This window comes from Phocoena sinus, chromosome 8, assembly GCF_008692025.1.
Source record: "Phocoena sinus isolate mPhoSin1 chromosome 8, mPhoSin1.pri, whole genome shotgun sequence".
NCBI classification, from domain to species: domain Eukaryota; kingdom Metazoa; phylum Chordata; class Mammalia; order Artiodactyla; family Phocoenidae; genus Phocoena; species Phocoena sinus.
In genome coordinates, this window is record NC_045770.1 from 105159996 (window position 1) to 105174791 (window position 14796).

Consider the following 14796-nt stretch of genomic DNA (forward strand, 5'->3'; position numbering starts at 1 on the left):
TCTGTCGTTGGACATTTAGGTTGCTTCCATGTCTTGGCTATTGTAAATAATACCACTACAAACATTGGGGTGCATATATTTGTTTGAATTAAAGTTTTCTCCAGATATATGCCCAGGAGTGGGATTGCTACATCATATGGTAACTCTATTTTTAGTTTCTTTAAGTAATCTCCATACTGTTCTCCATAGTGGCTGCACTGATTTATATTCCCACAAAAAGTATAGGAGGCTCCCCTTTTCTCCACATCCTCAGAAAGTGTTTATAGAATGGAAGGGCATCTGGGAGCCAGGGCAAGAGCTCCCAGGAACAGCAGCCCCCAATCCCAACTGAGTGTGCAAGCTCGTGCGTGTGTGCGCTGGTGTCTGAGGATTTGTGTATTCACGTCTGTGCTGCGTGTACCAACGTGTGTGAGCCACTGCAGTGAGAACAGTCTGGAGGTGGGCCTGCTGAGTCACACCTCTGAGCCCCAGGAAGTAGAGGGGGGCCCCCAGCCCCCACTGGCTCTGACACCCCTCCCTGACAAGCTGTGTGACTTGGGGAGTCAGTGCCCTCTCTGGGCCTTGGCTCCTGCCTGTGAAATGGGAATGAGGCTCCCTCCTGGGTCCGGGCAGCTGTGAGGAGTGAGGGAGCAAAGGGGCAGGTGCAAGCTTGGAGAACGGACACATGCACAGCAGACCCTGGCCTGATGGAGGGCAGAGGCATCGTGAGTATCCAAAGGTCCAACTTCTTCACTGCAGTTGAGGAAACTGAGGCCCAGAGCAGGGTCAGAACCTGAACCATCCCACAAAATTGTAAGTCTTGGCTCAGGAGAGCCACGTGACCTGGGAGCCACACCCAAGGGCCACTTTGTTTTTTGTTGTTGCCGCTACTGTTGGTTTTGCCCACACCGCGACATGCGGAATCTTAGTTCCCCAACCAGGGATCAAACCCGCGCCCCTTGCGGTGGAAGCACGGAGTCTTAACCACTGGACTGCCAGGGAAGTCCCTGTCCAGGGGCTTTGGAGCCCCTGCCTGTCCCTCTACCATCCTGACCCGGTTCTGAGTCCCACTTTGGCCTCTGCTCACCCCCTCCTGTCAGCCTTTCACAGCGCCCTCATACCAGGTGTTCCTTTATGCCCCCCAGGACCACCCGTCCCACTCCTTCTTGCCGGCCTAGTGTCCTGGGGTGGGGGTGGGAGGAGGAATCACCCCATATTGTTGTTTTTCTTAACGACCCACTCTGGACTGTGGCCTGTTCCCAGGGTGGAACCAGCATCTAAGGGACCCTGGGACCACCCCCAAGCCTTGGGACAGCAGCATGCCATGATTGCTGGACAAGCAGAGGCTGCTGTCACAAAAACTGTGACTGTGACAGAGCCCTGGGAAGCTCTGGGAGGTGTGTGGCCAGGGGCACCTCTGCAGCCAGGGCCTCTGCCCAATGCTGGCTTAACTTACATGAGAGTCTGGACTCTACTATGTCTGGGGTGGGGGCCCCTGGGCCCCAGACACATATGATCCCATTTAACACTCACACCAACTGTAGGAGGGAGATGGGAACCCCATTCTACAAGGTAAGGCTCAGAGAAGTTAAGGGACATGCCCAAAGGCACCCAGTAACAATATGGCCATGGACTGACGCAAACCCAAGCTTTCCAGGTGATGGAGCTACTGCAGGGATGGGTAGGGTTCTGTGTGAGCCAGATGAGGGCCACGAGGCCATAAATCCCACTGTCACTCAGCTCTGCCCTGCTTTACCGTATAAACTCAGTTCAGCCCTATCCTGGCTCTAAATCTGTTTTCCCATGTGTCAGATGAAGAGACCAGATTTAGATTCTGCCCGCCCTGACCTCTCTCTGGGAGATTAGAGCAGGGATGATGATGTGGCCAGCATGGGCACAACCCCCTCCTGTGCCCATAGCAGACATCACTAATCAACCATTGCACTCCTTCCTATAGATTCCACACACACCATCAGAGTCCTTGTAAATAACGCACTTCAGGCCAACACCAGCGACTGGCCAGACCTGAGTTCAAGATCAGATCACTTCAGGTCAGACAAACCCAGTTCCCCAAACCAGGTGTGACTGGAGCTGTTAGAAATCACTCTGTATTTTGGGAGCTTATTTATAGATCTGACGTGAGGGAGTCTTTTCTAACCACCAGAGCTGCCCAGCCTTGGGGGTAAGTTCTCTGTCATCAGATATGTTCAAGCAGAGGGTCAACAAATCTGTCAGGAGGCTGCAGAGAGGACTTTGGCCCTGAAAGGGGCTGGACTAATGTCCCAGAGGTCCTGCCCAGCCAGGGGTCTGTTCAGACAAAGCCCCAGGAGCAGGTTCTTTGTGTTCCTGGACAGGACACCAGCCTTTGGGGGGTCACCGAGCACCTGGGCAACAGCAGGACAGGGGGGTCGTGGGGATGGGGCACTGGAGATGGACAGGGTGCTCACAGAAGGATGCAGCGCTGGTTGCCCAAGGCCCAGCTGAGCAGCTGCTGTTTGCAGGCAGAAAAGGGCGAGTAGCGGATGTCCTTGAGCTTCTCCAGGCCCGAGGGGGAGAGCAGGCAGGCGCGGTGGTGGGAGAAGGCGTCGGAGGAGAACTTGCTGTGGTAGCTGCCCATTCCGCTGTTGTCTGCATGGGCACGGAAGTGAGGGCCTGTTCAGCGGCAGCCCACCGCCCAGCAGGGAGCTCAGGGAAAGCCAGGCCATTCTAAGAGCCATTTTGCAGATAAGGAAACTGAGGCCTTGAGAGGCCTGGGGCCTGGATCAACAGTGAGGGAAGGCAAAACTGGGCCTTCCTGGGTCTGGGGTGCCAACCTGAGCTTCCCTGGGAGTTGGGGCTGGAGGGTGAAGGAGGGGAGGGCTCAACGACTCCCCCTAGTGGCAGGGACAGCAGAGTCAGGTAGATGAAGCCCTCCTTGCCTCCAAAGGGGCCGCTGCTGATCCGGTGAGTGTCGCCCCTCTGAGCTCACAGAGGGGAGTCCGTGGCCCTGAGAAGCGGCACCGAGAGTCACAGCAGCAGCAGGGCACAGGCTCCATGGCGGCCAGCCTGGCTCTGCCTGCCGGGTCCCACCTTTGCTCTGCCCCCTCCCCCTTCAGGGGCTCTGCTCGCCCACACAGAACTTTTTTGCATGACTGAGGACAAGAGGGCCGCCCCCGGGCCGGACAGATAGAGGGAGCACCTCCTCGTCCGGGCGGGAGCTGCCCCGGCCAGGGCAGACAGTTGGCCAGCCACGTGTTGCCAGCTTCTTGACGCTGCCCCCCGTCTCTGCCAGGCACCTGTGTGCAGGGAGCCGTTGTCCAGTGGCCTGGATTATAGTCACACTGGAGGCACCTGCTGCGCTAACCCTCACAAGTGGGCCGGGAAAGGGGAGGTGACCGGTCTCACCCTTTTGGGCCCCTCTGTTGCTCCCACCTCTGTCCAGCCCCACCTGGCTGCTGTTGGAGAAGGCGTACAGGGCCAGGGGCTACTCCTGACGGCGGATGAACTCGATGGCCTCGTCCAGGCTCCTCACGTTCATGATGGGCAGGATGGGCCCGAAGATCTCCTCCCGCATCACCGGCTCCGTCTCCTGTACGCCCACCAGCACCGTGGGAGCTGCCCGGGCACAGGGCATGGCTCAGCCCCACGGGTGGGGCCTCGGGCAGGCAGGGCCCAGGGACCCAGGGCTCCAGGCTCAGGGACGTTCTGGGGAAGGTGATCTCCCCACAGCCCCCGGGAAGTGACCTTGAGGGGCTCCCCAGCCTGACCGGGGCCCGTGGGGCCCAGAGAGCCCCTCAGCCTTGGTCTTACAGTCAGAGGGCGACCGGACCTGAGGTCCCGGGTCCCAGCCTGCTGGGGAGCAGCGTCACCCTCTGAGCCGTTCGGCCCGGGAGACTGGGGCTGCTTTGTTCACAGCGTAGCGGGTGCTCGGGACGGGCTGTTGAAATTCAGAACCAGGAATCGTGGGCTCATAGGACCTGGGGTCATGGCCCCGTGGAGCAGCAGCTCTTGGGGCTGAAGTTTGGAACCTGAGCCCTAGAACTCTGGGGTCTGAGCTTGGAGAATCCAGAGCCTGGGCCAGAGGGCTGAGTCGTGGGGTCACAGGCTCAGACACGGCAACGCGGAACACTGGTGTCACAGAATCGTGGCACCAGAGCCGTGGACCAGGCTGGGCTCTAGCAGTGGGGTCGGGGAGCCTCAGGGCCCGAGGTTACAGGCTGGGCCCAGACTCGGGGCCCAGCTGTGGCCCCCAGCGTGGGGGGCCTTAGCTGGGGGGAGCTGGGAGTCGGGCACAGTGGCAGGGAGGGCGGGACTCACCGATGTAGCGATCGCTTTCATCACTCTGGCCCCCGATGGCCACGCGGCCACAGCTCAGCAGGCGCCGGAGCCGCTGGAAATTCTTCTCACTGATGATGCGGCCCAGGTCTGGGGAGCTCTGGGGGTCTTCGCCGTAGAAGCGGGTGATGGCACTCTGCAGGGCGGGCAGCAGTCGAGCCTGCATTTCGGGGCTGCACAGGATATAGTCGGGGGCCACACAGGTCTGGCCGGCGTTGAAATAGCGGAAGAAGGCCACGCGGTTGGCCACGGTCTGGGGGTCGCAGTTGTCGTCCACGTAGCAGGGGTTCTTGCCCCCCAGCTCCAGCGTGACGGGCGTCAGGTGCTCGGCGGCTGCAGCCATGACAACCTTGCCGACTCGGGGGCCCCCTGGGGACATGAGAGTTGACTCCAAGCCTCAACTGCCCTTGGCCAGATGGTTCAGGCACCACCTTCCCAGCCCATCCTGGCTCACCCACTGGGTTATGCCCCCTGCCCTGCTGCCCCCGGATCCCACCGTGCCAGGCCCGCCTGCCTGGGTTTATTGCCACCTGGGATGCTTCACCCCACTGGCCACCACTTCCTCCTTCCACGGCCTTCTCCATCCCGTTCTCAATGTCCCTCTCCCCCAGGACACTGGCCGGGGCCACCCTCACTTGTGAAGAGGATGTAGTCAAACTTGTGCTCCAGCAGCTGCCCCGTCTCCTCGGCCCGCCCAGCACCACGGCAAAGCAGCTCTGCAAGGGGGGACAGACGGCTCAGGGGACACTGCAGGACCTCCTACCGGCGGGGTGCGGGTGTGGGACGCAGATGCTGAAGAAGCAGGCCCACCCTCACCTGGGCCAGGTATCGGGGCAGCACCTCGGCCAGGACCTTCTCAGTGCTCTCGCTAACCTCCAGCGCGCAGTCTCCTGAGGGGCGGGGCGGGGAGAGGAGAGGGGGGTGGGGCAGGGCGGGGTGGGGTGGGGCGGGGCGGGGAGAGGAGAGGGGATGGGGCAGGGCGGGGAGAGGGGGTGGCCAGTTGTAGCCACTCCCTGTCTCCATTCAGTTCTCACACCTGCAGGGCAGGTGCCGGCCTTACTCCACCTTCAGGGGAAGAATATGGTACAGAGAGGTGCCCTGCCGGCCCCAAGGTCACACAGCCTGGGGATGGTGGGCCAGATGGGAACCAGGCCTTCTTAGCCACCTGGTGCCCCTCTTTCCTGTCTCTGTGGGCGGCTGTGAGGCCCCGAGGCTGGGGGGACTGGCAGGGGGCAGGAAGGAGGAGGCTCTCTATCACCTGCCGCGAGGGCGCCCACCAGGGGCACCAGGGATAGGTACGGGGGTAGTTCCAGGGGGCGATGATGAGCCCCGGGCCCAAGGGCTCCTTCCGGATGAAGGCCGAGTCCAGCGGCATGAGCTGGGGTTTGGGACAGTGAGGCCCCACCGAGGATCACCCCAAAGCCCACTCCCCCAGAGTCCTCGAGCTGCCTGTGCAGTGGAGTCCCCACAAGGAGACAGAGGTCCCGAGAAAGTCAGCGACTCTCCCTGGGCCTGAGCTGCCCTGGAATTGCCCCCGCCTGGCTGCCCTGGAATTGCCCCCGCCTGGCTGCCCTGGAATTGCCCCCGCCTGGCCCGCGGGCTCACCCTGGCGGGGAGTCCATGGGAAGGCCTGCGGCACGGCTGACTGCGGCCTGGAGCCCATCTGGGCTTTGGCCTGACGCCCAAGGGAGCCCCAGTGGGGCTGAGAGTGGAGAGGGATGGGGTATGGGGGTGGGAAGGAGGAGCCCAGCAGGGCCTCTGGGGGGGAACTGCCTGGACCTTGAGCAAGGAAGCGCTCTGAGCACCCCAGCTGGGGCCACGAAACCGTACCATTGCCTCTGCCTCTCTGTCTGTCTGTTTGTCTCTCTGCGTCTCTGTTCCTCTGTCTCTCTTTCTCTGTGTGTGGACGTGAGTCGTCCTCAGAGTCCAGCAGCATCCCACAGGCCTGAGCCCAGGACCTCTGCCTCAGAGCGTTGGCCATGGAGTGAGATGGGTCTCAACGTCCCTCGTGGGCACCTTGCGGGCCGGGGGCCTCATCGGCACCTCCCCCTCCTCCTGTCTGAACCTCAGTCTCCTCATCTGGGAAGTGGGGACAACACTCCTCCATGGGCGTGTACAGCACAGGCCTGGCCGCTGAGGTTATTATTCTTAGGAACCATAAGACGGGGAAAGCACTGGTGCCCGGCTCAGGGGGCCACCCAAGCCGAGGAGTATGGGGAGATAGGAACAGAGACTGGGCACGTTCCTGGCCAACACCTGCAGAACGACCTCCCTCCGCCTGGCAGTGAGGCCCTCATTCCCGGCACTGTCCATCCCCTCCCCCCATCCCATGGCCTGGGGGAGGACGTGGCCCACAGTAGGTGTTCAGTAAGAACTTGTCCACCATGTCTTGGGCTGGAACGGGCCCCAAGCTGTGCCCACCCACAGCCGGGCCCAGGGGTGGCCTCACCTAGACCCCTGCCCCAGATTGCAGAGGGGCAGAGGGAAGTCAGTCCTAGGCCCAGGCTCCGGGCCAAGAGGGGCAGGGGGCCGTTTCCTCCCGAGTGCGTCCTGGAGGAGCTGTGCCTGGCTGGGGCTGCTTTGGGCCCAACTCTGACCACTGGCAGTGCCCACCCTCAGTCCAGGGTTGCCTGGAGCCCCTTCAGGCCTCCAAGTTGCAAGGCTGAACCAGAGCTCTGCCTGCAGTGCCAGCATCACCTTTCTCACCTGGCTTTCCCTGCTGGGTTCAAGTGGCTCGTGGTCCGATCAGCCCTGCTCTAACTTTGTCCATGGCTCCCTAGAGCCTCTCTAGGGCTGAATCAAGGCCCAGAGTGGAGGAGTCTGGGGTGAGCTATGGCACCCAGGTGTCCTGAGGTCTGTCGACGGACCCTGGCCCCAGCTCAATCATACGTTTCCCAGGTGAGGTAAGCAGGGCAGGGGTTCCCTGACTTTCTCCACTGTCACTGTCTGTGTCCTCACTGTGCACACCTGGAGTGCCTGGGGACAGCCTCAGGCTTAGCTTGTGCATGGCCAAATCCCAGCCCCACCATTGCCCAGTCAAATGAGGAGGCAGACGGCTGAATGGGGCTGAGGTCGGCCGCATCCCCAGGGGCCCTGGAGCGGGACGGCTGGCCCTTGCTCCTTATCCCAGGTGCTCATTGAGGTGGGGCTGACTAGGGACCCTGGCTGTGGACCTGGGCCACAGAGGTGACCACGGCAGACCTAGCCAGCCTGTGCAGAGCTCACGGTCTAGACATTGGAACAATAATGACACTGAAAACAAGATAATTATAAACATGAGCTGGTGGGGTTTCCTTGGTGGTCCAGTGGTTAAGACTCCGTGCTGCCAGTGCAGGGGGCCGGGTTCGCTCCTTGGTCAGGGAACTAAGATCCCTCATGCTGCCACTAAAAGATTCCGCGTGCAGCAACTAAGACCTGGCGCAGCCAAATAAATAAATACTAAAAACAAAACAAAACAAAAACAAATAAATGAATTGGTGCCGCAGGCCCTGGGAGAGGCCGGCTGGAGACCCAGCAGAGGCCCCGACTGCAGTGGGAAAGGGGCAGGGCAGGGCCCTCGGAGGGCAGGCGTCGGGACAGAGGGGCCGGCACAAGCAAAGGCCCTGTGGGGGCAGATTTAGAGAAACAAGGTGCAACTGGGCAGGTCAGCAGCCTGACAGGACCTTCACATAGGGATGTGGGATCTATTCTGTGGGCAGAAGAACACAGGCGGGAGGGGAAGCAGAGCTGGCGTCTGGGGCCCAGCGCTCAGCGGGCATCGTCTCATTTAAGCCTCAAAGGTCTTTTTGTTACCTCGTTGTAAGGAGAGCAACCCGAGGCTCTGAGAGGTGATCCGATTTGCCCTCCTCACAGCTGCTACGTGGTGGCTTCAGTCCCAGGTCTGGTGGCCCTGCAGCCCCTTCCTCACCAGCATCAATGAGTGCCCTGCACTTTTTTTGACTTCTCAGCATCTTTCTGCAGCTTCCAAATTTTCTACAGTGAGCATCCAATGCTTCCAGAATCAGAAATGAACAGTGAGTGTTGCTTCTACAACCTCCGAAGAAGCTTCCCTCGTCCCAACTCCCCGGCACATCCCAATCACAGCCCGGGCCACGCCTGGCTGGCCCCCGTCTGTCCACACGTCACCTCCTCCCCCAGCCTGGGGAGCCTCTCAAGGGAGGACAGGGTCTGCCTCTACCCCCGCGGCCAGGCCAGCAGAGGCCAGGGATGGACGGTTCCTCCGAGGGTACTCCCGGGTGTCACAGGGGTTGCGGGGGGGCAACATGACGGGCCGGAGGTCACGTGCACAGCTGGGGCAGGGCAGCACCCACCTCCCTGCGCTGAGCCAGGCCCCAGGACCATGGCCCCCCACCCTGTGGCCTCACATCCCATTCCTCTCCCCACAGCTCGTGCTGCCGGCCCTCACCCCGGGACCCCAGGTACCCCGCAGGTGTGGGCTCCGACCCTGGATCCTTTCGCCTGACATGCTGCCTTCACATGTGCCGACTCTGCTCCTGGCCCATCTCACCCCTGCCTCTGCTGACGGCCAATCCTCCCAGGAGCCTGCGCAGCCCCCCACCAGATGCCGCGGGCCCACGTCTGGCAGTGGAGTGGCACCCAGGCTGACCTAACCGAAGCTCCAGCTAGTCTGGCCTCCTCCTGGTTTACACATCGGCACCTCCGGCAGCTGCCTCACCCGACCTGGCACAGCTGGCCTGGGAACAGGTCTGGCAACTCCGGGCTGCTCTGTGATCCCTGGGAGGGCCTGGCAGAAAGTTACCTGATAAGGAGAAAGGTTACAGGATGAACATATCAGTGGGACCCTGGCAGCCTCCTCCAGGACGCCCTCAGCCTGCAGGGCTCTTCGGCCCACCGAGGCCCCCGCAGCAGGTCCTCATGTCTATGCCCCCATCCCCACCCTGCAGGGCTCCTTCATTTGCACTCTCCTAATGTGCCCGGCTGGCATCCTTGGGGCAGAGGGAGGGGCCCTGGCAGCTGCAGAGAGAGCCTGGACGGGCTGGGGAACCTGTGGCTGCAGGGCGGCACACCCCGTTCCTTTTTTCCCTTATTCTCCTGTTTACTGTGTGACCCTAGGCAAGTTACTTAACCTCCCTGAGCCTCCCTGGGGTAACATTTACACTTAATTGTCGTGGTTCTTGAGAGGATCACATGAGAAGATGAATGAGTAGACAAGACATTTCATAGCTCCTGGCGCAAAACGACTGTAAGATGCTTTGCAAACCCGTCGGATGAGTTTCCTGTGGCTGCCCTAACAAACGGCCGCAACCGTGGTGGCTGGAAACGGCGGGGTTACTGTCTCCCAGTCCCGGAGGACAGAAGTCCGAAATCCAGGTGCTGCCAGGGCTGCACCCCTTCTGCAGGCTCCAGGGCAGGGTCCTCCCTGGCCCCTTTGGCTTCTGTGGCTGCTGGCACTCCTCGGCTCCTAGCACAGCCCTCCCAGCTCCGCCTCTGTCCTCACATGGCCTTCGCCGTGTGTGTCGAATCTCCTTCTGCCTCTCTCTTATTGGGACACACCTCCTCAAAAACCCAAAAGGTCTCCAGACACTGCCAAGGGTCCCCAGGGGAATGACATCAGCCCGGTTGAGAGCCACCACCCTAGATGATTCTTTCAAGAAATTCTGCTTCTCTAGGGAAGCAGAGAATGGGTGATGGCTGACGGGTGGGGTGGGGTAGAGAGGGGTGGTCCAGGGACACGCTGGGTGCTTACAGGACGATCCCCTTGATGGGGCTGTCACCGGGGGTGGCGCGTGTGGATGTGGGGTGGGGCGTTGCAGAGTTGGGGGTGGGAGAATGAGGGGAGATTTCCTCTGGGGGTTTCTGTGTTTTCCAGGAAGTAACCACCAGCCAGGGTAGGGGAGTGAGGGATTTGCTGTGACAAATCTGAGGGCAGAGCAGCAGACTCTGGTCTAGGCCATGACCTTCCAGTGAGATTTGACAGACTCCTGTGGTCTGAATGGTGTCTCCTCAAATTCATATGTTGAAGCCCTAACCCCCAGTGTGTGGTATTTAGAGCTGGGGTCTTTGGGAGGTGATTAAGGTTAGATGAGGTCAGGAGGTGGGGCCCCTGTGATGGGATCGGTGCCCTAATAAGAAGAGATGCTAGGGAGATTGCTGGCTTTCTCTGCCACGTGAGGCTATAGGGAGAAGACAGCCACCTGCAAGCCAAGGAAAGAGCCCCCATGAGAAACCTAATGAGCTGGTACCTTGGTCTTGGACTTTCAGCCTCCAGAACTGCAAGAAAGAAATGTTTGTGGTATTTTGTTAGAACAGCCCAAGCTGTCTAAGATACGGACCTGGTATGATTCTCCACCTGGTGGGCGGGGCCTGGAGAAAAGGACCCTCTATTCCCTCAGGTAGGAACGGGGAGAGAGCCAAGTTGCTGGGTGCCCTGTGAGGGGGATCCTTCTTTGGGGGAAAAATAACAACAGTGCCCAGGACTCCAGGACCCTGGCCTCCTCAGTGGGACTCAACAGATTAATTCAGGGGCCCTCAAACCTCCCTGGGGACCTGAAGATTCCAGGGGCTCACTCTGTGTTTGCAGGTGTGGGATGGGCCCTGGCATCAGTGTTTTTAACCAGCTCCCAAATGATCTCAAGGTTCAGATGGATTTAGAAACTGCCACTGGATTCCCTGGGCAGAGCAGGTTGTTGCTCCCTGGTCATTCCTGGGAAAAGCTACCCAATAGGTTTGTGACAAATCTGGGGGCCCCTGGCAACATCCCTCCAGGCCTCTTCCACGTGGAAGCTCTTCAGACAGGAACCAACCCTGTCCAGAAAGCCCAGAGCCTCAGTCTCCCCAACCATAGAATGGGGAAAAAGAAGCAAAAATGTGACACCCATCCGACAAGGTTGCTGGGAGGTAGTTATCGGACCAGGTGGGATGCTTCCAGAAACTTCAAAGCACTGCAGGCAGTGAGAAGCCTAAGGGGTGGTGGGAGGGACAAAGGTTGTTGTGTCCTTTCCAGCCCCAAGGACCCAGCCAGGTGAGGGTGTGGCAAGGAGCAGAGGCAGGGCCAGAGGAGCCTGCATGCCCCTCACACCACGGGGCAGAGGGGCAGCTGGGGACCTGTGGTCCCAGGACGGGCTTGAATTGCAGTGTGCAAAAACCCCAGAACCACTCTGTTTTAGCACCGTGGACCCAGGGGAACGTGTAGTCTTGAGAGCTCAAGCTCTTCTTAGCCGCTCTAAACTTCAGAATATGGAGAACACTAGGATTTGGGACACACAGAATCCTCTTTTTTTCTTTATGCCTTATGCAATGTTTCAAGCATACAAAAATACACAGGATAACATATAATCATCCACGTACACACCACCCAGCTTTGTCAGATCTTTGCCTTACGTTTATCACCCTGTGAGTGTCGTCATGCTCTTGGTGTATATCTGCTATCATTGAACATTACATAGGATTGCTTTGCATAGCTTAAACTTTAGACCACTGGTGTCATATTCTTATCTTTCTGCAATGTGCTTTGTTCCTCAACATTCGGTTTCTGAGGTTTTCCCACCATGATCCGTACTTACTCGTACTGTGGTTGAATAAACACACCACAGTTTACTTACCCATTCCGCTGCTGGTGGACATTTAGGAAGTGCTCCCTTTTTGAGGATTACAAACATTGCTGCCAGTAACATTGGGTCACGTCTCTTGGTGTGTATCTGGGAGTGAAACAGGTGATACGGTTCATACATCTTCAACTTTCCCAGGATTGTGGATGCCGCCTCCAAAGAGACTAATTAAAAGTCCTCTTGACAATTGTATGACAGTCCCCTTGTTCCATATGGTCTCCAGCACTTGGTATGGTTGGACTTTTTACTTTTTGCCAATGGGTGTAGCAGGTTGAATGGTGCCATCCTTCCCCACGAAGGTATGTGCATGTCCTGGAACCTGGGAATATGATCTTATTTGGAAAAGTGGTCTTTCAAGATGTAATCAAGGGAGTTCCCTGATGGTCTAGTGATTAAGATCTGGTGCTTTCACTGCCGTGGCTGGGTTCAGTCCCTGGTTGGGGAACTGAGATCCTGCAAGCTATGCAGCGTGGCCAAAAAAAAAAAAAAAAAGATGTAATCAAGTTAAGGATCTTGAGATGAGATCAACCTGGATTGCTCAGGGAAGTCCCAGCCCTGCTTCTGATAACACCCAATCCAGAGAAAAGTCCAACTTCCTCAAATCCTCCAAGTCACCTGACATAAACATGAGTCTTATAAGTCCTTTCTAACACCCTTCTACTGAAATGCCTCACAGTTCTCCATGGTCTCACGAGCAATAAATCCAACTTGTTCAAAGATAAATGTGTTCTCAGTGGTCTTTGGCTGTAGGACATCAACAATATAGTTCAATTAATTTTTTCTTTAAGATTTGTGTTTTTTATGCTTTGTTTAAGAAATCCTTTTCTACCCTAAGTTTCAAAAATATTTTTTTTGGTGTTTTCTTCCAAAAGTTGGCTTTTCATAATAAGTTCTGCTAGAATTTATGCACTTTGTAAGTGGTCTGAAGTAGAGTTCCAATTTAATGTTTTTCCCATCAAGATACGCAGTTATAGACTTCCCTGGTGGTGCAGTGGTTAAGAATCCGCCTGCCAATGTAGGGGACACAGGTTCGAGCCCTAGTCCGGGAAGATCCCACATGCCGCGGAGCAACTAAGCCCATGCGCCACAGCTACTGAGCCTGCGCTCTAGAGCCCGTGTGCCACAACTATTGAAGCCCGCGGGCCTAGAGCCTGTGCTCTGCAACAAGAGAAGCCACCACAATGAGAAGCCCGCGCACCGCAACAAAGAGTGGCTCCCACTCTCTGCAACTAGAGAAAGCCCGCGTGCAGCAACGAAGACCCAACGCAGCCAAAAATAAATAATAACAAATAAAAAAAAAAAAGAAATGTCCCTGATGGCTGCAGCCTCTACTGTGTTTTGAATGATGAACTTCTTTTTTTTTAATTTTTATTTATTTATTTTTTGGCTGCGTTGGGTCTTCGTTGCTGCACGTGGGTCTTCTCTAGTGGTGGCGAGCAGGGGCTACTCTCTTCGTTGCGGTGCGTGGGCTTCTCATTGTGGCGGCTTCTCTTGTTGCAGAGCACAGGCTTTAGGCATGCGGGCTTCAGCAGTTGTGGCACTGGGGCTTAGTAGTTGTGGCATTGGGGCTCTAGAGCGCAGACTCAGTAGTTGTGGCACACGGGCTTAGTTGCTCCGTGACATGTGGGATCTTCCCGGACCAGGGCTCGAACCCATGTCCCCTGCATTGGCAGGCAGATTCTTAACACTGCGCCACCAGGAAGTCCCTGAATGATGAACTTCTTAATGGATTTGCCCTTGGGCACACACTGGGCACAGTTGGTGCAATGAGTAGGCTGCATGTTGCCACAGCCCTTTTAGGCACAACTATTGTTCCTTCTTTTCTTGGTCATTTTGGAAGCGGGACCCGAGAGCTGGAAAACTGAATAATTTTTAATATGGCAATACTCCCCAAAGCGATCTATGATACAATGTAATCTCTATCAAAACTGCAATGTTTTGCAGAAATGGAAAAGTCAATCCTCATACATAATTGCAAGGGGCTCTAAATAGCCAAAAATATATTTATAAAGAAAAACAAAGTTAGAGGACTTACATTTCCTGATTTCTAAACTTACTTCAAGTTATAGTAATCAAAACCAGTTTGGGGGCTTCCCTGGTGGCGCAGTGGTTGAGAGTCTGTCTGCTGATGCAGGGGACACGGGTTCGTGCCCTGGTCTGGGAAGATCCCACATGCCGCGGAGCAGCTGGGCCCGTGAGCCATGGCCGCTGAGCCTGCGCGTCCGGAGCCTGTGCTCCGCAATGGGAGAGGCCACAACAGTGAGAGGCCCGCGTACCACAAAAAACAACAACAACAACAAAAAAAACAATAACACAGTTTGGTTCTGGCTTAAGGACAGACACATAGACCAATAGAATAGCACCGAGAGACTAAAAATAAATCCAAACATCTATGAGCAATCGATTGCCAACAAGGTGCCAGGATCATTCAGTAGGGAAAGAATAGTCTCTTCAACAAATGGTGTTGGGATGCCAGGACAACCACATGCCAAAGAAGCTGAACACCTACCTCACTCCACGTATAAAAATTAACTCAAAATGTATCAACAACCTAGTACTGGAGCTAAAACAATAAAACTCTTAGAAGAAAACATAGGGGTGGGGGGACTTCCCTGGTGGTCCAGTGGTAAAGAATCTGCCTTCCAATGCAGGGGACGCAGGTTCCCTGGTCGGGGAACTAAGATCCCACTAAGCCTGCATGCCGCAACTACTGAGCCCACGTGCCTCAACTAGAGAAAGAAAACCCCACACACCACAACTAGAGAGAAGCCCGCACACTGCAGAGAAGATCCCGGGTGCTGCAACTAAGACCCAACGCAGCCAAAAATAAACATAATAAATACATAAATTAATTAATAAAATAATAAAAGAAAATAAAACTTCTAAAAGAGAGAGAATACAGAGGGAAATATATTGCATTCTACTTAAAAAAAGA

General features: G+C 56.7%; 1 protein-coding gene across 1 annotated transcript; it reads right to left on the reverse strand.

The window, feature by feature from the left end:
• Positions 1–2118: 2118 nt before the first annotated feature.
• LOC116757350 (aldehyde dehydrogenase family 3 member B1-like) lies at positions 2119–5796 on the reverse strand. The gene is given in 8 exon segments (XM_032638770.1): positions 2119–2607; positions 3407–3573; positions 4276–4662; positions 4929–4979; positions 4982–5009; positions 5110–5183; positions 5552–5593; positions 5596–5796. Coding segments are annotated over 7 exon segments (786 nt in total). The 5' UTR covers positions 5669–5796; the 3' UTR covers positions 2119–2607; positions 3407–3442.
• Between the last annotated feature and the right edge of the window lie 9000 nt (positions 5797–14796).